This window comes from Phyllobates terribilis, unplaced genomic scaffold, assembly GCF_046119375.1.
Source record: "Phyllobates terribilis strain yellow unplaced genomic scaffold, ASM4611937v1 Scaffold_7__3_contigs__length_470593459, whole genome shotgun sequence".
Taxonomy (NCBI): Eukaryota; Metazoa; Chordata; class Amphibia; order Anura; family Dendrobatidae; genus Phyllobates; species Phyllobates terribilis.
This window is the reverse complement of record NW_027362767.1, coordinates 357922415-357940487: the sequence shown is the minus strand read 5'-3', so window position 1 is coordinate 357940487 and position 18073 is coordinate 357922415. Positions and strand designations below refer to the sequence as shown.

Sequence of the window (18073 nt, the reverse complement as noted above, 5' to 3'; positions counted from 1 at the left end):
AAACATCGGGTTACTAGGGGCACACGCGCACCTAGTAACCCGTTGTTTATCATGGTTACGAGCCTGCTAAAGTGAGCGGTAACCTCCCGCTCACCGTAGCAGAGTGGTAACCATGATAAACAACGGGTTACTAGGTGCGCGTGTGCCCCTAGTAACCCGATGTTTACCATGGTTACCAGCCTGCTCATGCTTCAGCAGGCTGGTAACCAGGAGCAGGACATCGTGGAAAGATTCTTTCCACGATGTCGCTGCTCCCCTGATCGTTGGTGAGCCTGCCTGTTTGACAGCTCACCAGCGACCACATAGCGACGCAGCAACGATCCCTGACAGGTCGTATCGTGGTCGGGATCGTTGCAGCGTCGCTTAGTGTGACGGGGCCTTTAGGGAGGCCCGGATTACACGACCCTGGTTTGTGGCCAATATTTCCCCTTTATTTGTTCAAGGAAGATAAGAAAAAGGAAAAAAATCCAAAAAGGGGGAAAAAAAAAAAATCTGATTCTTGTTGAGGAAGAGAGGAAGGTGGGGGTGTGCGGGTGGGGGGGGGGCACAAAAAGATAAAATGTAAATAAAAAGACCAGAAATAGGGCTAGGTGAAGGGTAGACAATCCCAAAAAGATCTGTTCACTTTCGGCAACTTGCAGGAAGGGTTAAAAAAAAAAAAAAAAAAAAAAAAAACACACCTAGACCTTTGTACTCACTTTGCTTTAAAAAAAAATAAATGGTCCCAAAGAGAAGAAAGTTCCCCGATCACTTACCCTAGAAGGAAAAGTAAGGGTTTATCTGCTTCATTCAAAACTTTGTAGTCTCATGAGGCATCGTGTGCATGTCAGTGATAATTTGGTCCCATTCCATTAGTGCTTTCAGGGATTTTTGGGCAATACCTCATTAATAGGGCATTTAATGGCACACTACTACCATTTTTTTTTTTTATTTTTTTTTTTACCTCGCTCAGATTTTGTAAAAATCCAAAAGGGAAAACCTCCATAAATTACACAATAGTACATGGCAGATACAACCATACAGCGACCGCATTATTTCATCAGTATTACAGCCCCACCTGCCCATTTTGCTGTTAGTTTGGGTCACGGAGACAGTCAGGCAGGTCAGAACTGGCGCCTGTAATAGTGATTAAAAAAATATGTCCACTCTATAATCATTATCCCTAACAGGCAACGTATTAGACATCCATACAACAGTCCGTCATCTGGTCATGTCCAAGAGCCCTTCTGATGCTTGTTTCAACCAACATTATTCATATTGCCTCAGATGAAGCTTCAATACAATAAAATGACAAACAAAATATACAGAACCCTTTCTTTTCCAAAAAGACTATGCACATGACCAAATGTAAAATATATATATATATATATATATATATATATATATATATATATATATATATATATATATATATATATACACATACACACATATACATATACACACACAGTACAGACCAAAAGTTTGGACACACCTTCTCATTTAAAGATTTTTCTGTATTTTCATGACCATGAAAATTGTACATTCACACTGGAGGCATCAAAACTATGAATTAACACATGTGGAATTATATACTTAACAAAAAAGTGTGAAACAACTGAAAATATGTCTTATATTCTAGGTTCTTCAAAGTAGCCACCTTTTGCTTTGATGACTGCTTTGCACACTCTTGGCATTCTCTTGATGAGCTTCAAGAGGTAGTCACCGAAAATGGTTTTCACTTCACAGGTGTGCCCTGTCAGGTTTAATAAGTGGAATTTCTTGCCTTATAAGTGGGGTTGGGACCATCAGTTGTGTTGTGCAGAAGTTAGGTGGATACACAGCTGATAGTTCTACTGAATAGACTGTTAGAATTTGTATAATGGCAAGAAAAAAGCAGCTAAGTAAAGAAAAACGAGTGGCTATCATTACTTTAAGAAATGAAGGTCAGTCAGTCTGAAAAATTGGGAAAGCTTTGAAAGTGTCCCCAAGTGCAGTTGCAAAAACCATCAAGCGCTACAAAGAAACTGGCTCACATGAGGACCACCCCAGGAAAGGAAGACCAAGAGTCACCTCTGCTTCTGAGGATAAGTTTATCCGAATCACCAGCCTCAGAAATCGCAGGTTAACAGCAGCTCAGATTAGAGACCAGGTCAATGCCACACAGAGTTCTAGCAGCAGACACATCTCTACAACTGTTAAGAGGAGACTTTGTGCAGCAGGCCTTCATGGTAAAATAGCTGCTAGGAAACCACTGCTAAGGACAGGCAACAAGCAGAAGAGACTTGTTTGGGCTAAAGAACACAAGGAATGGACATTAGACCAGTGGAAATCTGTGCTTTGGTCTGAGGAGTCCAAATTTGAGATCTTTGGTTCCAACCACCGTGTCTTTGTGCGACGCAGAAAAGGTGAACGGATGGACTCTACATGCCTGGTTCCCACCGTGAAGCATGGAGGAGGTGTGATGGTGTGGGGTGCTTTGCTGGTGACACTGTTGGGGATTTATTCAAAATTGAAGGCATACTGAACCAGCATGGCTACCACAGCATCTTGCAGCGGCATGCTATTTCATCCGGTTTGCGTTTAGTTGGACCATCATTTATTTTTCAACAGGACAATGACCCCAAACACACCTCCAGGCTGTGTAAGGGCTATTTGACCAAGAGGGAGAGTGATGGAGTGCTACGCCAGATGACCTGGCTTCCACAGTCACCAGACCTGAACCCAATCGAGATGGTTTGGGGTGAGCTGGACCGCAGAGTGAAGGCAAAAGGGCCAACAAGTGCTAAGCATCTCTGGGAACTCCTTCAAGATTGTTGGAAGACCATTTCCGGTGACTACGTCTTGAAGTTCATCAAGAGAATGCCAAGAGTGTGCAAAGCAGTCATCAAAGCAAAAGGTGGCTACTTTGAAGAACCTAGAATATAAGACATATTTTCAGTTGTTTCACACTTTTTTGTTAAGTATATAATTCCACATGTGTTAATTCATAGTTTTGATGCCTTCAGTGTGAATGTACAATTTTCATAGTCAAGAAAATACAGAAAAATCTTTAAATGAGGTGTGTCCAAAGTTTTGGTCTGTATTGATATATGTTTGCAATCACATATACAAAATTTTCTTGTACCATAAGCCTCATTACACTGCAGGTACCCACACAGGACAGTGGCGGTCATCATATATCCGGGATCAATGTATAGCCTAGCATTTTATATACAGCAGTACCGACAGATGGCAAAATCCTAAAAAAACAAAACAAAACAAAAAAAAAAACAACACACACGCAACACATACACACAAACAACAACTATATAAAACTTGGGATGGGGAGATTAGCAGCTTCTACTACTGAATCATTATAGAACAGGTTTATCCAATAACATGTCTAGTTTTTACCATTTCATTATTATTTTAGTGATTATTACATGTGCCATATGAAAATGGCAGAAACCCAAATACTTTTACAGGTCTTAAAAAGGTCTATGGGAGTGGAAAAACATGGCCACCTTCTTCCAGACACAGCGCCACACCTGTCCATGCGGAGTATTTGGTACAGCAGCTGGCATTGCAGTACAGGGCCCGGCCGGCGGGTCTCCTGACCGAGGCTTAGGTCTGCATAGGCACTGATGTGGCCATTAGTGGGGCTAAATAAATAGGCTTCTCTAATGATTAGCTGAAGGGTGCGGGTATTTACTTGAACCCTGCCTAGTTTCTGTTATTTAGGGCCTATAAAAAACTGTTCGTTCTCCAGAAGAAGGGTCAATGCTTTCCCATGACTCTTTGTTCTGGAGAATGAACAGTTTCCTTCCCATATTGTATCAGATATTCTACATCTATATATTTACTAGGCCTCATTTATAAAACTATGAAAAAAGAAAAGAAAAGCTGGTCTTTAGCAGCCAGTTAAAGCCCATCTTGCATTTTTATGGAAATACTAAAGCTGTCTTGTGACTGGCTGCTTTGTGCATTAAGAACAGTTTTCCTGTCGATCCTTTTGATAAATGAGGCCCCTCTGTAAGTAGTGGTCAGTATTATTATTGCACAGGTCTTGTACGATAAATACTCGGCCTCAAGGAGACAGTTGCATTAGTGCTCAGCACACAAAATCCCAATCAGTAAAAGAAAGCGTGAGACGAGCGAGTTATACCGAGAGAAAAGCAAAGTGATGGATTGCATAAATGCCCGATGAGAAAATAGAAAAAGGGTTGCTGTTAAATTTCCGCCGCTTACGATGGCCACCTTTACTGTAAATTAAATAACATTCCTAGTCTGTAATTGTACAATTTCGTCATAAACAATAAATAAAACAAAAAAAAAAAAATAATTATACTTCAAAAAATCTGGTTCTAGATAAGTACCTGGAACAAGCAGGCAAAACGACGACATTGTACTGTACACACATTACAACGCTCCACGCCATGGTGCAAGAGTCCTGTAACAAACCATCAGGCTGGAGGCAGGAAGTATATACATACAAAACAAGAAATGTAAAAAAAAAAAAAAAAAAAAAAAATATAATAATAATAATATATATATATATATATATATATATATATATATATATATATATATATATATATATATATATATATATATATATATATATATATATATATATATATATATATATATATATATATATATATATATATAATCACAGGTTTTAATGGAGAGAGGAAGACCCAAGTGTTTCCTCCATAGTCTTTCAATAATGGTGGTTGGGGACACTGTGGTCCGGTCTTGTAGCACTCACTTGGGAGACATGTCATCCAGTGATATGAATGAAGAGCAGGAGTTGGAGCAGGCCGCCGGAGAGTCGCTCACACAGCCTTCCTTGGCCGCAGAGTCAGACGAAGAACCGATACTGCTGCTGCTGTCGAGATCCAAGGAAAGGCTGCAAGAGTCACATACAAGCACATAAGTCTAAAAGCCTGCATTCAGCACCCCCGGCGTATAGCAGACCCTCACAATTTACTGGACAAGAGAGCATTCATTTTGGCCTCAGCACAGCTGATATATCCATTTTTTTTAGCTGCATGGAATAGTGCATTCCCTATTACATACAAGAGCATTCTTTTAATAATGTATATGGTGCGTTATAGGGAGCCTATGGGTTTATACTGCTGTCGCACACACTTGGAGCTGCTGGTATAAAAACATCTAAGTCTGGTGAGCATACAAGATCACAAAAGTGGATGTGCACAGACTGCACTACTTTTGCTCAAAAAAAATATATGCTTATTCTTTAGGGCATAGTTAGTAGATTGCAGTTTGTTATTTTTTTTTATTTTGCAAGCAGATGTTCACAAGGATCCACTGTAGGACCTGGTCCGTCAGCGTTGTCTGATCTGTGGCCGCTGGATGGGAGCTCTGAGAACCACCTCTCCTGCCTACTGACAAGCGCGGCTTTTTTCTGCTGACCCGCAGATGCTGGCGGGTAAGAGGTGGTTCTCAGAGCTCCTGTTCAGCGGCCACAGATCACTGAAGGGGCTGATGCACCAGGTCCTGAGGATCGATTTGCACCAATTCTAGACACGATAAGTCGACATTGCCAAACAGAAGTTGTGCCTTTAAATGAATGGAGCTCTATGTAATGTACGCTCATTCCAACTCGCAGACACAAGCTGGGCACCCTTCAATTATTCCATCCATAATCCTCAATTGGAAAGATGAGCAAAGGTTGTCCTTACAATGCAACTAGGCTAATAATGCATCTATATGGGCCACCAAAAATGGAAAAAGCTAAAAAAAAGTGCTAGGAACGGTTCTCTTTGGTGGATGCAGTGGAAAAAAAAGTGCTAGGAAGTGTGTGTGTCTCTATGCGTGTGTGTGTCTCAGTGCGTGTGTGTGTCTGTGTCCGAGATTGGCATGTGCATAGTCGCAGCTACAGCCACAAAATTTTGCACAGTCATACGTCTGGACCCCGAGAGTGTCATAGGCTATGTTGTGAGGCGAAATTTTAAACCATAATGGGGAAAAAGTGAAAGGAAAAGTGTTGGAGGCAAATTGACAGCTGCCACATGTGAAGAAGGGAGAATTAAAGAATGAGAGCGATGGCGCCAAAGAGTATATATAGTACAGTTGCTAAGGTGGGGCCCCGACATGGGATACTCATACTCACCACACACGGGGATATGAACACACACACAAAATGCGCCACACACTACCACGTGCTAGAACGCATATACCACCCTCAGCACACACAAAACGCATCTCACAAAGATTTATCAGGCTGCCAATAACAACCAATCACAGCTCAGCTTCTATTTTGCTGCAGTTAATTAATCTGAGCTGTGATTGGTTAATATAGGCAACAAAGGACATGCTCAGTATAACAAAGCTTGTGTAAGGTAATAAGATGTCAGTTAGGGTGTGTTGGTGGAAAGGCTGATGTCAGTCACATTACTTCTATGCGAGAGGATATAGAAACTGCCAGTTACAGCCTATTTTTACCACAATAATGCCTCATAAGAAAAGGAATTTCATGGCACGAATGTCAGCTGATGCGAAAAGAAAAGCTGCATTACGGGCCAATGAAAAATGTGAAGACCGAGAAACGAGGCTGACACACATGAGAACAGCAGCTGCTTCCTCAAGAGCCAATGAACTTTCTGAGGAGAGGGAAGAAAGGCTTGCAGACAAGCGAACAAGAGCTGCTTCCTCAAGGGCCAATGAACTTTCTGAGGAGAGGGAAGAAAGGCTTGCAGACAAGCGAACAAGAGCTGCTTCCTCAAGGGCCAATGAACTTTCTGAGGAGAGGGAAGAAAGGCTTGCAGACAAGAGAACAAGAGCTGCTTCCTCAAGAGCCAATGAACTTTCTATCTATTTGTTTTGTGGTTTTTGTGTGGAGAATAAATTTTTGTTAACACATTCTATTTTGCTAACAGCAGTTATTAACCCGGGTAGTACAGCTAGTCAGTCTATATAGAGCGTTTCATGTCTGGCAGCCCTGTACTGAGAAGGGCGATGTCTGCATAGTTTGCTCATTCTTCTATAGTTAGCTATGTGTTCTAGTTCCCTCTACACTCCAAAAAACATGCTTCCTTTAACCAGCCCTGGACTTGGGGTGTTTTTGGGATGAGAACTTGAAAACTGTAAAAAGCAAAAAGATGTCAGTGAAATTATTAGAATATTTGCAAAATGGTTAAAAAAAATTAAATAAAATGGTCATACTTACCAACTATAATCTGACAGATGGGTGAGGTCAGGAGAAAGCATGTTGGTTGTTCCTTGAAAAAGTCTCTTTGGTTGATTTTCTATTTCCATTTCAACTGGTAGAAAGAAGAAGGAACAACAGTAAAAAAAAAAACAAAAAAAAAAAAACTTCGACATATAAAAATGGATTTTCAGTCACATAAGTTTCATCAACAAATCTGCCCTGTGTGAATATAAGCTTGGTATGTAGTGCGGCATAGTAAAAGGAGTCTGTATAGATTTATAGTAGCACAAGTGTCCCCAACAACACAAATGACAGCAGTGTAGGAGTAATATACTACCACGCAGTCTGCGCTCCACGACTGGCAGCCCTGATCACTCCTGATAGGCTTTCTCTAGCATGGCTCGGATACACTGATGTACTACAGAGCACAAGAGTAACGTCCGTCATGCACATGTGATCCAATGGTCACCGAGCTGCAGCGGTCAGGGGATGATGGGAGTTGTAGTATTGCAACATCTGGAGAGCCACAGATTGGAGAACACAGATAGTATATACCATGCACACAAGCACACAGACAGGATACAATACCTTTCCTCTTTATAGGGCCGAGGACACTGGGACGTATACAATTAGGACTCTGACTTCTCCTGCTGGAGAAAAAAAAAACATACAAAACTTTTTAGGGAAAGAAAAAAAAAAAAATACAGCAACAAAACTAGGCTAAAATACGCTATACATGCTATAGCATTAGCAATGAGACTAATGGCAAACATATATACTCAGTAAGAGATTCTGGTGTAAGGTAACTCGGGCAGATTTTATGCCAGAAGAAAAATCATTATAGGCAGCCCCATGTAAACAGGGGACAGAGCGGTCTTATTACTGTCTGTTTTAGCGCCAGCAGTATTTGGAAGACCAAGAGTGTGATCAGACTTATTTCCAAATCTTGGTAACTAGCTGCCAGCCAAACATCTTCTGACTTCCCCCATACACAGGAACACGTGGCTCATCTCCTCACCAAAATAAAAAAAGTGTGGGATCGGCTGCTGAAATTACAGCAGGACCCTTTCTGCCCCCTTCTCTGAAGAAAAGTCACCAACAGAAAACTGCTGGCAACTTATCTTCGAAGTTATTAAAAGATAAAGACTGAACATATAAACAGCAAGTCGCTTTGACATTGCAGTGCAAATATTAATTCTTTTACATTTTTTTTTAGCGCTTTTGCAGGTGTAGTTTGCCGTAAAAAAAAAAAAAAAAGGACCATGTGCACATATCTATAGGCTGCTTTAATTTCAACAATCTTTCTTCTTAAGGGAGATTAGCCGCAGACAGAGCCGCCTGGCAGCTACTTTATTTCCCTCTGTTTGCAGACCATGCATGTGTAAGATGTGTATCGGGTATTCTCTAAACCCAAACTCAAATAATAGTTTCCAACTTGCTGTACTCTTAATACCCCATGAGATATACACTACTTACGTGGTAAAGCGCCTTGTTGGGCTGGGGATCGGGCTCGGAGGCAAGCCATTACTGCTCACAAACATTTGTAGAGACGGAGAAAAACATTGCTGTTGGTGGAAAGGAATAATAATAGGTGCATATTATCAGACTTACGGTTACATGTTGTACATAGGAAGATTTAGGCGCTTTTAAAAATGTCCTGTCAGAGTTGGTATTTTAAGTGCATTAAGCAAATGTTTAAAGAAAACAAAGAGGAGCCAGCAGTCTTGGGAGCTCCTTAGCGTTAGATTGCATGAATAGAAAAGGCTTCTCATTTTTTTGTATAACATCAACCAGTCCTCAACATGCACAAAGCCAAACTAAAATCACTCGGCAACAAAACTACCCATCACAAATGTCTGGACAACATAAGAAGTCACAAGTATATGAGCACATACAAACAAAATATATAAAATACCTTCCCGATTCCTCTGGTGGGTGAGGGGGCCGGTGACACTGGAACAAAATCAATACGCTTTGGAGAGGAATATTTATCCAGTTTATCAAGATCGTTGTCACTCTGTAGTGGGAAAATATATGTAAGAAAGTGTTTTCTCTACTTACCCCCCCCAAAAAAAGACTTCAGAGTATTTAAAAAAAGTCCCTGTTATTTCAGGTGACTTTTCAGAATAAATGTGTTGCACATTTGAGATAACACTATGGCTATGCTTGCATTTTTTGACTTGTTTCCCCTCTGCAGGCTCTCTCTCTACTGGTCTCTGAGCTAGTGGGGAGACCCCGAGCTGCTGATGTACCCACAGAGAATAGCAGGTCCGGCTCCCCGATAGCGCTCTACAGCACATCTGCAGAAGAGGCAGCATGGAAGACATTATACTGAGCTGTGCATCTAGCACTAGGGTGTGATAAAACACTTACTAGAAAGCAACAATTTTTTATTTTTCTATATTATGAATCTGATATCGTAGCTCAGGTCCATTCACGTACTCCGCTTTGTGCTGCAATACACATCCAATAGAAAAGACTGGCGCTACTTGTGAAAAGGCAAAGCGGTTTCAGCAATTCTGAATAACCCCTGAAAACAAAAATAAATAAATAATAGACTTTCAGTTTGATAAGAATCTTACCAGGCTGAAGCTCTCCTCCCAGGACAGGCTCATCTGCATCGCAGTCTGGATCTCTCTAAATAAAAACACAGGGATAATGAGCACTATACAAAAATCTGGCATGTTGGACTGTGATGGACGATTCTCCAGACTAAATCACGTTACAGTCAAGTGAAAAGGCTCACAATTTGGCAGAAAGAAACCACATATAAAATTACTCGTATCCTAAAATGTAATTTTACGTGCATGAGGCATTAGTTATTTAGTATTTTCATAGCACGAGGTGCATGTCAGGCTTACACCTACAACAGTAGGTGTAAGCCATATACTAGAAAAAGAGGAGGCGTGGAATACTTGTGCCAAGGACACAACTGACTGTTCCCTGTCTGTACATGTACCAAATGGGATTAGAAAACTTAAAAGTAAGGCAAACATACACATGCACATATGAATCATGCATGTCCATAGGGAAAGAAATTAAGCCATATCGGTAAAGGTACATGAAAAACCAAAAGGCGAGACAAAAAAATAAATAAATATAGGCCAAATATGATAAGGTGGTAAAATATAACAACTTTACTGATCAAATGATTGGTACTCAGGAGAAATGCAACCATAAGAAAAGCAGACACTCATCCAAGTAGGAAGCGTGAATTATATAAATCAAGAACCATTAAATGGCATATCAAATTTGATATATCAGAAGAAACTGCTGGGTACCAGAAACACACTTATAAATTGTATAGTGTGCACCTATGGTTACGACAATTAATACCACATATACTAAAGTATCATTTAAATATGTTCATGAGAAAGTAATGGCTTAATAGATACTGGGCTGACGAAAGTAAACGCCGAAATGCACGTCGGGGAAGGCACATAGTCCTGGAAGTCTCTGCTGTCCTCATAAAATAATCACCTGCACTGAGTTGTTATTTCTGTAGGTATCCATGCACTTTATAAGTCCCGTGTACACATCATCACATGATTGCACTTTTCCCTATGGGTCTGAACTACAGTATCTATTAGGACATTAAATTCTCATGAACATATTTCAATGATACTTGAGTATATGTGGTATTAATTGTCATAACCATAGGTGCACACTATACAATTTATAAGTGTGCTTCTGGTACCCAGCAATTTCTTCTGATCTAACAAATTTGATATTCCATGATTCATGATTCCTACTTGGATGAGCGCCCGCTTTTTTCTGGTTGCATTTCTCCTGTGTACCAATCGCTTGATCAATAAAGTTGTTATAATTTGTTTTTTTCACTTTATCATATTTGGCTTATATTTCATTTTTTCTCTCCACCTTTTGGTTTTTCATGTAACAAATGGGTAGTGCAAAAAAGGATAGGCTGTGCCCCAAATGCCTTTGTATCCTTGAAATGTCTAATCAGCCCACTGATATCCTACTAATAAACACCTTTTGGCTAAATGAGGTTCCGCTCTTCAGACAAGCGGCTCTCAATATAACCTATTAAGAGATGTGACATTTACATACTAGCTGCGGCAATGAACAAAATCTAAAATTATAAATCCAGACATGTCCATATGGATGGACTGCTGATTTCAAGGAAGGTTGTCAAGTGCCTCATTCCCTGCACAGAAATGATCAGTAGGCATCCACAACTGATGACCAGGGGTCTGGGCAGCCGGACACTTTGCAACCAGCTAATCTTATTGCACCTATCAAATAGAAAAGAGTTGTCCAAAGGATACAAGCTGAAAATATCTAAAGGGCACACTCACCGCTCACGTGCAGTCTCACGATCCATCAAGTCCACACCTTCCTCCTTTTTATAAAAAACAATAAATAAATTATAATTGCTTTTATGACCAAAAGTGATCAAAGTCTGTTTATATCCATTATATGTAGATACTTTTAGAATATAATTTTTTAATCAAAGTGTTACTTTCATTTTTATTATAGAAAATTTACAATAGGAGGTATCAAGCATGACATGTGACATAATAGCACATCACAGATCGTGCCCGAAATTCTCCAAGAAAATGCCGGCCGTTTTACCGACTGCGACACTTAAATAGCATGATTGCGGATGTATGTGCACCAGCTTCCATCAGTCACCTGTGACTCAATCGCGGAGAACCCTTGCATGGCAGCAGGTTACTGATGAAGGACCCCACGGCTGCCATCTTTGTATGTGGTCAGGCTTCAGAGAAAAACATTATTTTAACTATATGCTGCAATACTATTATATGATCGCAGGTTCAAAGCCCTCATAAGGAGACTAAAAAAAGTTTGAAAAAATTAAAATTTCTTATCCCCCACTCCCTCTTCACACCCCCATTGAAAATAAAGAAATTTTACTCCAGCGGTGTGCCTTCATTGAGAATTGCATGTAAAAGGTCTTAAAGAATCGGCCTTAAGTATTTGTGACATTAGACATGCAAAACTGACCCCATAGCATGCAAATAGGTTGAGTGTAGTTTTTTTATCCGCTCCTAGAAAACTCAGGTTGCACCTCCATTAAATGATGTGGAAAGTCAATAATACTCACCCTTTTAATCTGATACAATCTGCTGCTTGGGATGCGGATAGGAGAAGATGATGGGATCTGCAAGAAGAGAAGACAGAAAACATAATATGTAAGAGAACATGAACCATTTCGTGCTCCAAACATTCTTACATAAAAAGTTAAGGCCCCCCATATACATTAGACATAACATCAGTCGATCCCACAGGTATTGATCGTTCATAAAACATACGAATGAAGCTCCTGACAGATGATAGTTGGGCGATAGATAAAGAGAACCTGTCACCAAGTTTTCCCAATGAAAAGAATCGATATCACCTGAACTGAAGTAATTATATAAAAAGAAAATTGTAAAGCGGTGAGAAATAAAACAGCCCACCAATGTGAAGGGCAAAAGCTCCTAACATTGAATAGATATCCTACAAAAAGATCATGGAGTCAAGGATCCACCAATTATAACAAAGCAGCGAAATTATCTAATTTTGTAATATCTAATAAGATAATGTAGTATATACACGACTGATAGAACAAAACAGTATGTCACCTGTGATCAACACTAGTAAAACAGTAAAGAGCTTACCCGTTGCTCCCTGTGTTTGGACCGCATGCTGGTGCACAGAGGTTGTGGGCACGCCGTCCAAACACAGGGAGCAACGGGTAAGCTCTTGACGCTCGTTTTACTAGTGCTGATGGTTCAATCAGATCACAGGTGACATACTATTTTTTTTTTTTTTTCACTATCATCAGTGTATGTACTACATTATCGCCATCCATGCTAACCCCCCCTTACTTTGTGTGCGGACCCTGTGCCCCCTTTTCTATACCCAAGTCTTCATCTCTGATTTTAATCACTATTTATATAAGTTACTAATTTTGTAATATCTAATAAATTTCACTGCTTACTATTTTCCCAATATAAAGTACAGCCAGCACCTTTAAGGCTTCTTTTACACCATTCTAGTAAGCTGTATGTATGTCCTCAATCCACTCTGCAAGGCACAATAAAGACCTTTTATTATAGTCACAGATGGCGCGGTATTGTCATCTTGATCCGACGCCTCCTTTCTTTCAATCGCCGTCCTCCTTCCCTGCTTCATGTGGATGATACGTCCTACGTCATCCACACAGTGTTCCCCTTTGCACTCCTACGCAGGCGCACATCTCTCTATCCTGCTGGGTTCAGTGCAAAGTACTGTAGTGCGCATGCACCAGCTTTACCCTCGGGTCATTGGCGCTCTTTGGCCTTTCCTGGTGCATGCACATTACAGTACTTTGTTCTGCTCTCGGTAATGCAGAGAGAAATGCACCTGCGCAAGATGGCAAAGGGGGGACACTGTGTGGATGACGTAGGACACGTCCATAGACGGATTATAATGAGGACGATCTGGGCTACCGCCCGGGGCCCCGAACCTCCAGGGAGCCCGGGGCTCCGGGGTGTCTATGGCCAGATTGTCCTCATTATATGTGCGGCGCCGCAGCACATACCGGCAGACAGTGGAAAGGTGGGGGGAGGGGGGGCCCCCGGACCGCCCCCCCAGCAGCGGCGCACGGCCGCTGCTTCTTCTTCGGCCGGGCCAGCACTGCAGCAGTTAACTTCCCTGTGCTGGCCCGGCCGCGTCACTGCTAGCTGTGACGTCACGCAGTGCGCGCCCGGCCTGCACTGCTGCACCGGAAAGGAGCAGGACCACTGGAGCCGGGAGCAGGACCACGGGATGGTGAGTGAGTGAGTGAGTGTGTGTGTAGGCAGACATAATTGTGTGATGTCTGTTTATATGTATTTTTGTGTTTCAAATGTGTTTATGCGTGTATGTATATGTCTGTGTGCGTGCGTGACTGCGTGCGGCCTCCCGCTGAGTATAGATGGCGCCGTGCGGCCTCCCGCTGAGTATAGATGGCGCCGTGCGGCCTCCCGCTGAGTATAGATGGCGCCGTGCGGCCTCCCGCTGAGTATAGATGGCGCCGTGCGGCCTCCCGCTGAGTATAGATGGCGCCGTGCGGCCTCCCGCTGAGTATAGATGGCGCCGTGCGGCCTCCCGCTGTGTATAGATGGCTACGTGTGCTCAATATTGAGTCATACAATTAATGTAAGGCTATGTGCCCACGATGCAGAAATGCTCCGGATTTTTTCTGAGCGTTTCTGCATCTCCCTGGCAGAAAAAATGCATGCGGATTGTACATGCGTTTTTTCTGACAGGGACATGCTGATGTGAAGCGTTCTTCACATGCATTTCCGCATGCGGGTTGACAAGCGCTTTCCAAGCCATTTTAGCATCACTTGGAAAGTGCTTGACAACTTGGTCACACTATATAAATCCATGCAACCGACATGAATTTATATAGTGTGACCGTAAAAGAATGGTAAAAATATATAATTACCTTCTGATGGCCTGCCGACGTCAGCGGTCGCGTGACCCGTCACATGACTAAATGATGTCACGGCAGGTCCTTTTCAGACCATCGCGAGCTGCCGGCAAGCCAGGAAGCATCGGATAAAGACACCGGGGGCCATCAGAAGGTAAGTATAATATTTATTTTTTATTTTATTCTTTTTTTTTTTTACAGATTCTATGGTACCCGGGTCCGGAGGAGAGTCTCCTGTCCTCCAGACCCGGGTACCATCCGCACACTGAAACGCATGGATTCTGCATGTACAGATCCAGTGATGCGGATGACATGCGTTCCAATGCAAGTCAATGGTGGCGAAAGCGCCGCGCTTCCGCAAAATAATTGGTAGTGCTGCGGATTTTTCCGCAATGATAATTCACAGCGGAAATTTCCGCAGCATGTGCACAGCGGATTATCATTGGGGAACATGGCAGGCCTTCTACCAAGCGTTTTTAAGCGTTTCTGCAGCGGAATTGCCGCTGCGGAAACGCTTAAAAACCGCATAGTGGGCACACAGCCTAAAAAAAAAAAAATTATTATAAATTAATATTGTGCCAAATTAATTTCATGTGAACTATCACATGATCTATCACAGGGGATCATGTGACATGTCACGTGATACATCAGGTGGGGGGGCGCACGCCTTCTAAACTGCCCGGGGGCCCTTGCTACTTTTAATCCACCCCTGGACACGTCGTCCACAAGAAGCAGAGCAGCAGTAAGAAGAGAGGAGGTCCGGATTAAGACCAGAGACTCCCATCGGACAGGACTGCGCCATCTGTGAGTACAATAAAAGGTCTATATTGTACTTTATATTGAGAAAACCTGGTGATAGGCTCCCTTTAAAGATACGGCATGTCCAATTTCAGATTGCAGATCCTTTGTTCTCTTCGGCTACATTCCCATGTGGAGTTTGTGGTGAATTTTTTTTTAGCTGCTCATTTTCAAAAGAATGCAAGTACCCTATTTTACTTAATGGGTGCAGAAAATCTGCAACATCAAAAGCTCATTGTGGGAACTTAGCCCGTTTCCCAATTTTTTTATGGGGCTGCCTGAAAAATCCAAGCAAAGCGCTCTGTAGCCCCATAGGGAACGAATGGAGCGCTGGTCGAGTGTGCACTGTTCCTCCATTATAATTAGGTTAAAAGTTTTCCCTTATGCCGAACTGCGAGGGTTCCAGCAGTCAGACCCCGACCAATCAACAATTGGTAATAACTTGTTTTCACTGGACAAACAATTTCATAACCAAAAAATTAAATATTAAAAAAAAAAAACAACGCTGTTACTTCACTACAGCTTTATCTTACCACACTCTGGCGCTGTACTACAGTGGTGCTGTTCCTGCGCGCTCTGGATCCATATGGCTGAAATGCTTGAGTGTGATCACTGGGAAAGAAGAAAAAAAAAAAAAACACGTTTAATACAAGTTTCCTTTATAAATCTGTTGTATCCAGCAGAATACAATCTATTGTTCCCTGTTATCAGGCTGTAGAGAGATTAACTGTGCTGCCCTTTAACACAATTAATGATTAAACAATATTGAAAGTTCAGAAAGACATGGGCTCCCCAAGATCATGACTTTATCTCCAGTGCCAAGTACATTTACGTAGGTGAATAAGATCTGCAGCTTTCATATACGACACATAGTAAAGCCACTGACATTTTTTTTTTTTTTTGCAATTGGGCTTCATTGAAAGATGTTGCGCTGTTTGGCATTTACAGGCTCTTTGTTTTCCTGCACATTTAACTGATGTGGTCTGTGGTCATAACTCAGCTGAGAAAAAACAATATACATTTAAGTCCTCAAACATGGTTCATTCCTTTAATCTATTCCACCTGCCATACATGACCAGTGTAGCAGGGATATGTTTTGCAGAGGTGAGAAAGACCCCGCAAGAAACCTTATTTTCTGTACAAAGAGGATTGGGCAAACTGAAATCCAAAAGCCTGAGCCCTCACTTACCCAAAATCTGTGGCCCGGAGAGTGTTTGGTGCAAATTATATATATATATATATATATATATATATATATATATATATATATATATATATATATATATATATATATATATATATATATATATATATACATACATACATACACACACACACACACACACACACACACACACACACACACACACCTCCCATCCAATGGGGGAGGGGTGCAGCTGGAGATTATGGACAGCTCTTTTAGGAAGGAGGCAGAAGCACCAACTTTTGGGAAGACCTGCACTTTACAAAGTTACAACCATCCTGATCCAATCCTTGTAAGGAGAACAATTTTATGATTACGAAAAGGAATAAAAAACAAGCAAACAAAAAGAACAGCAGAACGAATGTACCTTCGGCATCACAAATTACTACAAATGGACGACCCCTTTAAACAGAGCAGTCAGGACATCAATAATTGCCCCGATATTCATAGAGCCAGTGATTATATCAGCGCTCTCCGAACTACAACTCTCAGCAGCCCTGGCACCTGCACAGTGTAAAGGCTTGCTGGGAATTGTAGTTTTGGAACAGCTGGAACCCACAGCTTGCATAACTGTGACCCCCCTGTGCTCCAGAATAGCCCCAGCCTCCCCCTATAACCCCCAGTAACCCCGGCCTTCCCCTGTGCCCCCCGTAGCACCCGGCCCTCACCTCAGCCCGTTAATATGGGGGGCGCTATTGGACCTCCTCAGGCCTCCGTCCCCCGGGATCTCCACCACGTCCAGCTCCATCTTCTCCTGAGCCATGATGTCGGCGCTGCTCCCGGATCTCCCCGGGATGTGCGGGTCCCTCTGTCCCTCAATGGCTCATTCCCGCCTCAGGCCGCAGTGACTCCGGGGCTCCCTGTGCTCTGAGCTCAGGGCTTCATGCTGGCGGTGCAGGAGACGAGCTGTCTGCCGCTTCCCGGCTCCCACCTGCTGCCGTGTGTGAGGCCGAGACCCCGGGACACCACAGGCCCAGTACAATCACCGGAGCCCAGCCAGACACGGCAGCCGCCTGCGCATGCGTAGTAATGTCCGACTCCAGACTGACGAGACTATCTGAGGCTAGAGGAGACTGCGCTGCACCGCCCCTCACCTCACTATATACCGCTGTACTGTACACTGTACCGCCCCTCACCTCACTATATACCGCTGTACTGTACACTGCACCGCCCCTCACCTCACTATATACCGCTGTACTGTACACTGCACCGCACCTCACTATATACCGCTGTACTATACACTACACCGCCCCTCACCTCACTATATACCGCTGCACTGTACACTGCACCGCCCCTCACCTCACTATATACCGCTGTACTGTATACTGCACCGCCCCTCACCTCACTATATACCGCTGTACTGTACACTGCACCGCCCCTCACCTCACTATATACCGCTGCACTGTACACTGCACCGCCCCTCACCTCACTATATACCGCTGTACTGTATACTGCACCGCCCCTCACCTCACTATATACCGCTGTACTGTACACTGCACCTCACCTC

At 42.6% G+C, this 18073-nt stretch overlaps 1 protein-coding gene and 1 non-coding gene across 3 annotated transcripts; both read right to left on the bottom strand.

The window, feature by feature from the left end:
- Nucleotides 1-4607: 4607 nt before the first annotated feature.
- On the bottom strand, nt 4608-17655 carry LOC141153218 (P2R1A-PPP2R2A-interacting phosphatase regulator 1-like). Of its 2 annotated transcripts, none has more exons than XM_073637915.1 (10): nt 17235-17655; nt 15896-15974; nt 12228-12284; nt 11458-11501; nt 9721-9775; nt 9054-9155; nt 8615-8703; nt 7727-7785; nt 7157-7250; nt 4608-4873 (listed from the first exon to the last, which is right to left on the bottom strand). In XM_073637915.1, exons 1-10 carry the CDS (start codon nt 17327-17329, stop codon nt 4729-4731), a joined length of 819 nt encoding a protein of 272 aa, XP_073494016.1. In that variant the 5' UTR covers nt 17330-17655; the 3' UTR covers nt 4608-4728. The 2 variants fall into 2 exon arrangements, with proteins under 2 accessions (XP_073494016.1, XP_073494014.1); XM_073637913.1 differs by having other exon boundaries at nt 4609-4873; nt 7727-7788.
- Nucleotides 7454-7589, bottom strand: LOC141155633 (small nucleolar RNA U109). The gene has a single exon (XR_012247560.1). It is a non-coding gene; the product is annotated as a small nucleolar RNA U109 (small nucleolar RNA).
- Nucleotides 17656-18073: the final 418 nt, after the last annotated feature.

What these genes read in the sequence shown, in the direction of transcription:
- LOC141153218 (XM_073637913.1), bottom strand. Translation starts at nt 17,329, where the DNA reads ATGGCTCAGGAGAAGATGGAGCTGGACGTGGTGGAGATCCCGGGGGAC. An exon ending in CCACCAGAGGAATCGGGAAG is followed by an intron (nt 8,704 to 9,053) that starts GTATTTTATATA and finishes TTCCACCAACAG; the next exon opens with CAATGTTTTTCTCCGTCTCT. An exon ending in CATCTGTCAGATTATAGTTG is followed by an intron (nt 4,874 to 7,156) that starts GTAAGTATGACC and finishes TGACTCTTGCAG; the next exon opens with CCTTTCCTTGGATCTCGACA.